Source organism: Mauremys reevesii, linkage group 5, assembly GCF_016161935.1.
Source record: "Mauremys reevesii isolate NIE-2019 linkage group 5, ASM1616193v1, whole genome shotgun sequence".
Taxonomy (NCBI): Eukaryota; Metazoa; Chordata; order Testudines; family Geoemydidae; genus Mauremys; species Mauremys reevesii.
In genome coordinates this window covers 36,860,965-36,867,836 of record NC_052627.1, presented here as the reverse complement: position 1 = coordinate 36,867,836, position 6,872 = coordinate 36,860,965, and the positions used below count along the sequence as shown (strand labels likewise).

Here is a 6,872-nt window from a genome sequence, read left to right as displayed (position 1 = left end):
GGGGGGACCCAGGCGGGGCGTGAGGGGAGGGGGCGAGGCTGTGCAGGGAGCGGCGGGGCGCTGACTCCAGCGCTCGGAGACGCTCTCCCGCAGGGCTCCCCCGCCCTGTCCCCTTCCTCCCGCGAGCCGCCTGGCTCCAGGCTCCGCGGGGAAGCGGCCCCGAGTGGGGCTGGCCGGGGCAGCTCCCCCTCCCCGCCGGCTCCCCGCAGAGGAAGCCGCCGGCCGGCGTGTGCGCTGGGAGCAGCTGGAGGCGAGGGGGAGGCTCCCGCCGAGCGGGGAGGGCGGAGGGAGCCGCTCGGCAGCGCCAGCGCGGGCGGGAGGGGAGCGGGCTCGCGTCAGGGTGCGGGGCGGCTTGTTCTGCAGACTCTGCCTGATGCCCGGCGTGGCGGGGGGGGAGCGCCCGGCCGAGCAGGCGGGAGACTGGACTGGGGGCGCCCGGGGGCTTCTCCTCTAGCAGCAGCCGACGCCCCGCGGAGAGGCAGCGCCTGGGGGTGCCCCCCTCTCAGGCATGGGCGCGGGGACGCAGCAGCTCCCCTGGCTCCAGGCGGGACACCGGCGAAGGATGCTCTGATCCTGGCTTGGCTGCGGCCATCCTCGTGCCTTTGGGGCTTGGAGGAGGGGCTGGGGTCTGTCCCCCGCCCCGCCTGCAGAGGCAGCTGAAGTCGGGATGAGCTGGGATCCCCGTGGCTCGCCTGCGGTGGGAACCCCTTTAGGCTGCCCTCGCTCCCGTGCCTAGAGCCCCTATCTGTCCTGCGCCCTCGCCAGCCTTAGGCGAAGTGAATGGCCCCCGGTGGGTGTGCACCGCATCACTGGCTCTGCAAGGGGACAATGCTAGCCGGGGGGGTGCTGGTCGGCTTCTCCGTGCTCAGCCTCCTCACCTACGGCTACCTGTCCTGGGACACCCTTGGATCTAGCCTGGAGGAAACAGAGACTTCAAGGGCCAAGCTTGGAGAGGAGCCAGAGGCCACCGCAGCCACCTCTCAGCCTCACATCGTTTTCATCCTGGCCGACGATCAGGGATTCAGAGATGTAGGGTACCACGGGTCAGAGATCAGGACACCAACTCTGGACAGGCTGGCAGCTGAAGGGGTTAAACTGGAGAATTACTATGTTCAGCCTATGTGCACGCCTTCCAGAAGCCAATTTATCACAGGAAAGTAAGTTTACTACTTAATTCTTCTCACCTTCTTAAACTTAATGCTATAACCTCTTCCTCTTAAAGGCAGCACAAGCTCTCTGGGTGATGAAGGTAATTAGATGTAAATTGAGTTTATCTTATTTTGGGGGAAAATAACCTGTTGATTCACTTTAAAGTTTAATACATTTTTTCCTTTGGACAAAATAGACTTTTCCAGATTACTTTTATAGTGGAATAAAGACCTGCACTCTGTAATCTTGTTAGCCAACAAGAAATCAGCTGAATTACCCACTTCTTAATATTGTAGTAATGGGTTTTCCTTTATATACATATAAGTGCTAGTTGTCACTTAATATATTTTGGTATTATGCATTCAGTGATCATCTAGGTCAGTTATGTAACTTCCTTAGGGCAGATTGTACATGAGGTGACTTAAAGTCAAATTCTTTGTTGGTGAAGTAGAATGAATGTTCCAAGTTGTTTCCATATATATTGCAATGTGCAAATTGTTGCTCTTCTCACAGTGAACCTTTCCTTAAGTGAAGTCTTGCTGTGGTGTTATAGGAGGGTTCCATTGAATTTGAGCTATACAGAAGCAGGGGGAATGTAGAATTGTGTGGGTATTTAAGCTGCAGTATCTCTCTTCTTACAATGTAATTGCCACTTTGCAAACAATTGTCTATAGTGCCACCAGAAAAGCTTCCACATGCAAAAATGGGGCTACATCTGTCAGTCTTGCACTACCTGGTATTTTTTAAAAAATCTGTTAGGTAAGTAATCAATATAACCAATTTAATAGTGATCTTGTTGGCACAACTGGAAATGGAAAAAAAAACACCCTGATTTTTAACTAAAACTAGCAAGTGGCCTAATGTCTCTCATTACCATGTGAAAAAACTTGATTTGATTCCTGCTCCCAATCTTCCATTTCCCAAACTTGCCAGGACAGGGAGTTCTGCAGGGAAACTCACCATCAAGGGTTCTCAAACTGTGGACCATATCCTAATAGAGTTTGTCTTGTGGACATCTACTCCCTAGCTCACAGTAACATAACATCCTTTTAGCAACTAAAGTAGAGTTTGTATAGAAAAGTAATATTGGGTTAATCTTTTGTGTGTTTTTTAGCTGCCTTTGCTGTAATGTAGCAGCTGGAAAGAAGGAGCAGAGCCAGCACTATCTGATCAGCCAGTTCTCTGTAGACCACCAGCAAGTCTTCTGCAGCCCACAGTTGGGAAACTGCTGCTTTAAGAGGGGAATCTCATGCTGCACAACTCTGACTTACCCAGTCATGTAAAGAATGGCATTGTTGTGTTACAAAGAAATCAGGGTGTTGTGCAAGCCTTTTTGAGATTAGTGGCAGTTATTGCATCATCAGGGCAAAAGGAAGAAAAACTAAGGGGAGAAATAAGTAACTTTTAAAAGCAACAAAAGAATGCTGCAGATAGCTATGAACAGCGTTCTGCAGCATGAGACTTTCGTGGTGATGAGTGAATACTTCTTCAGATGCATCTGAAGAGGTGGGTATTGCAGCACATGCTGTTAATCTATATAAATTAGGTGCCACAGATAAGTAACTTTTAGTTTATTTTACCCTTCCTTTAAAATATCTAATGCAAGTAACTTTTTTTAGGTTAATGAAAAAAGCGAAAATAAAATGGGCACATTTTTGGGAATCCTATTCTTTTAATCAGGTTGCAAGAAGAGACAGACCCTGAAAATCTGCCTCTTTAATTTTGGAACCTTTTGGGGGGTGGGGGGGGAGAAGAGATTTGCCTACACTTCATTCATTTCATTTTATTTACTTACAGTCTGCTGGACTATCACCATTCAAACTTTTTTTCTTTCTGTTTTACTTTCAGAAGAAGGAACAGTAGAAGGAAAAGACCGCTTTACAGAAATGAGAAATAGGGGAAGGAAGTGGTTAGGAGAGGCTAGGTCTGGGCAAGATATTAACAATGTAGAGCCAGAAGAATATTGTCATCCTTCTTTTGTATAGAGATGGGTGCCAGAGGTAATATGTTATGATGCTGTCTGCATAGAGGTAAAATAAGAATATTTTGTCATTAATGTATTCCAGTCCTTGCCCTTATTTAAATAAATCAGTAAAAATTGCTCTCATAATTAAGTCATTTGAAGTCCTCTAAGGTTTCTACTTTCCCTCTAAATTCTGTGCATAATATCCCTTGATATTGATGACTCAAGGTGAGATTGAAAGCCTGAGCCAGTGGGCTTAATGCCACAGGTGGTCTGCTCCTGTGGTAGCTGCATTGGGGCCAAAGCGGGGAGATAAGGCAGTCAGCTTTCAGGAAGCAGGCTGCCCCTAGATCTGCAGGTGCAGAACCAGGATTGCAAAAGACTGGGTGGATCTTAGAATTATATAATTTTCTCTGATCTGCACTGCTCTTCAGTTCAGCCCTGGAACTAATTTGATTCCTTCCAAAGGTCCCATTGCTAGTTTAGAAAACATTGCCTGTCAGATTGAAATTTCTAAAGATCTCTGTCTACGCTTGCTTTGCTCTTTGAGGTACTGCTAAGTTGAGTTAGACAGTGGCTTGTTTGAGGTGTTGTCAAGTGGGTACAACTTTGCAGCAAATAAGTTGTGTAATAATAACAGTGTGATGCTGTTGTGGAAAAGGCTAATATCATTCCAGGCAGTGTTAACAGAATTGTTGGATGTAAGACATGAGAGGTAATTGTCCTGCTCTACTTAGCTATTGTCCCACCAGTGCCGGTACTGTGTCCAATTTTAGTCACCACACATCAGGAAAAATGTGGACAAATCAGAAAGAGTCCAGAGGAGAACAACAAAAATGATAAAAGGTTTAGAAACCTGATCTATGAGGAAAGGTTTAAAAAAAACCTCATGTTTAATCTTGAGAAAAGAAGATTGAGGGGGGGACCTAATAGTCTTCAAATATGTTAAGGGCTGTTATAAAGAGACACTGATCAATTGTTCTCCATGTCCACTGAAGGCAGGACAAGAAGTAATGGACTTAATCTGCAGCGATTAGAAAGTTTTTACTAATACCTAACTATAAGGGTAGTTAAGTTCCAGACTAGACTTTCCAGGGAGGTTGTGGAATCTCCATCATTGGAGGTTTTGAATAACAGGTTGGACAAACTCCTATCAGGGATGGTCTAGGTATACTTGGTCCTGCCTTGATGCCCTCTTGAGGTCCCTTCCAGCCCTACATTTCTATGATTCTATGAATCAGAATATTTCAGGACACATAGCTTGCAGAACTAGAGCTAAGACAGAAGCTATCTTACTCGTGTACTGGTGAGAAGAAATCTAAGGGGATATGTACATCCCATATGTTGGAATATCAATAAAATATACAGAGATAGGAATGTGTCATAGGAAAAGGCTGAAGTGAAATATTGCCATTTGACTGACTGCTACATTTAAAAGAAAAAGGATACACTTGTGTAAACATCATAATTAAGAAACGCACCGTGGCGGTCTGAAAATTTTTCCATTTTTGAAAATATTTTGACATTTAAGAAAAATGCAGGAAGATTATGGATGGTATACAAGTAGGCCTTGATATATAGAATAGTGCAGATGACCTAAAAAATTGGAAATACTTGAGATACTTTTTTGTATAAAGTGTGTGTACATGTGAGCAAGTTGAACAAATAGTACAACATGCAGTACTTGGTTTAGTCAGATGTGGTGCTGCTACCGACTTCCATTAAAACCAAGGATTACTTTGAAACATGCAAAATACAGTTTTCCAATAGTCTTTTTTGAGAAATATCAAAATATTGGAATCAAGAGAAGGAGCCTTTCTTTGGATAAAGTACTGATGAGGTATGAAGCCTTTGGAGGTGATGAGTGTGGTGCTTGGCTGTACCAGATGACATTCAAATGGGCAAGTACGTGCTTGAGTGAGGTGGTGACGTGTCTGCTCTGTCAATAGCCTATTTAATAAAATATTTAAATTAAAATAGTACTGTAACGATGCTGCCTCCGGTAGGACACTTCTGAGAGAGTCAATTCAGGACAAATTGCTGAAAGCAGGGCAGTTACAGCCCAAGGCTGGGGTTCCTTTGCACACCAAGGCAAGGCAAACCAAACCAACTAAACACAGAGGTTTTACCCCACTAGCTAACCATAAGTCACACAAACAATTCCCTTAGACACTCCAGTTTTCCAGTATCACCACCAGTGCCACTCATTATGGGGATGAATGGTTATGAAAACCAGTACCCCAGTAAAATAAAAAAGGTTCTCCTGATCCCAAAAGACCAAGCCCCAGACCCAGGTCAATATACAAATTACCCACAAATCCTTTAGAATCCTAAGGCTTATTCATAAAAGGAAAAAGATATAGATGAGAGCTAGAATTGGTTAAATGGAATTAATTACATACAGTAATTGCAAAGTTCTTGGTTCAGGCTTGTAGCAGTGATGGAATAAACTGCAGGTTCAAATCAAGTTTCTGGAGTACATCCACAGCTGGGATGGGTCATTTAGTCCTTTGTTCAGAGCTTCAGTTTGTAGCAAAGTCCCTCCAGAGGCAAGAAGCAGGATTGAAGATAAGATGGAGATGTTTTCAGGGCCTTTTTATATTCTCTGCCCGTGGTAGGACACCTCTTTGTTCTTACTGTGGAAAAACCCAGCAGCAAGATGGGCAAGTCACATGTCCATGCATGACTCAGTTTGCAGGCTGAGCCCATTGTTTACATGTTAGTTTGAATATTCCCAGGAAAGTTCAGATGTGGATTGGCATCTCCCAAAGTCCATTGTCCATTAAGTGTTTCTTGATTGGACACTTACTGAGAATAGTCTCTTCTCAAGAAGCTGACCTTCACTGAGGCTTCTTAGAATCAAAACACATTGAGATACAAGTACATAGACAATATTCATAACTTTAACTATAAAAATGACACCCGCATACGGACAATATAATCGTAACCAGCAAACTACAACCTTCCCATAGACACCTCACACAGCAACCTTCATATAATATTTGCTGCAAATATATAACAGTGATTGCAACAATGATCTATACGGTTACAGTTCATATTAATAACATCACAAGTACTATAATTAGAAAAAAGTAATTTATTTATAAGTATAATAGATTCATAAGCTATACGTGGTTTTGGAGGCAAAGGTCTGGTCTGGTCCCTTGAGAGTCTCTTGACATCCATAGGACTTGGAGTTCCTACTAGTCCATTTTGAGGGCCAGAGAGTACTTTGGCAATTAAATGTTGTATAGAATGCCTATGATTCATCTGACGAAATGGGTATTCACCCACGAAAGCTTATGCTCCAATATGTCTGTTAGTCTATAAGGTGTCACAGGACTCTCTGTCACTTTTTATGAATCACAGAAACTCTGCACTGAACTCAATGAGCTTTGCCTTATGGGGGCCAGTGCTTTTGTGGACGATTTCTGCTCAGTGGGTAGAGTGTCTGAAACCAAAGATGTTGAGGTCTCCTTTCTGTGTCCTTGTATGTATCTTTGGGTGATGACTGTAGTGTCTATCTGTATGCATTGAGTAAGGGTTCCTGGAAATAAGGGATAGAGAGAGATTTTTTTTTAAAAAAGATTAATTTAAAGAATTCCTTTTTTTGTGGTATTCTGTCCCTCTACTGTCCTCTGTTGTTTGTGCAGCCAGTAATGTCCAGTTAATGGACTCCTGAACTCTAAAATGCAATATACTTTTAAGATATCAGGAGTCTGCTAGTATCACTTTATTTCTAATGCATCAGAAAAAAAAA

The 6,872-nt window shown here is 43.8% G+C and overlaps 1 protein-coding gene across 3 annotated transcripts in view; it reads left to right on the top strand.

Moving 5' to 3' along the window:
• Positions 1-518: 518 nt before the first annotated feature.
• The window catches only part of ARSJ (arylsulfatase family member J), a 51,685-nt gene continuing 45,331 nt past the window's right edge, over positions 519-6,872 (top strand). The window contains exon 1 of one of the 3 annotated variants that reach the window (XM_039539730.1): positions 519-1,157. In XM_039539730.1, the coding sequence (XP_039395664.1) occupies positions 781-1,157 (377 nt within the window). In that variant the 5' untranslated portion in view covers positions 519-780. The remainder of the gene's footprint in view (positions 1,158-6,872) is intronic. The other 2 variants (XM_039539729.1, XM_039539731.1) reach the window with 2 other exon arrangements.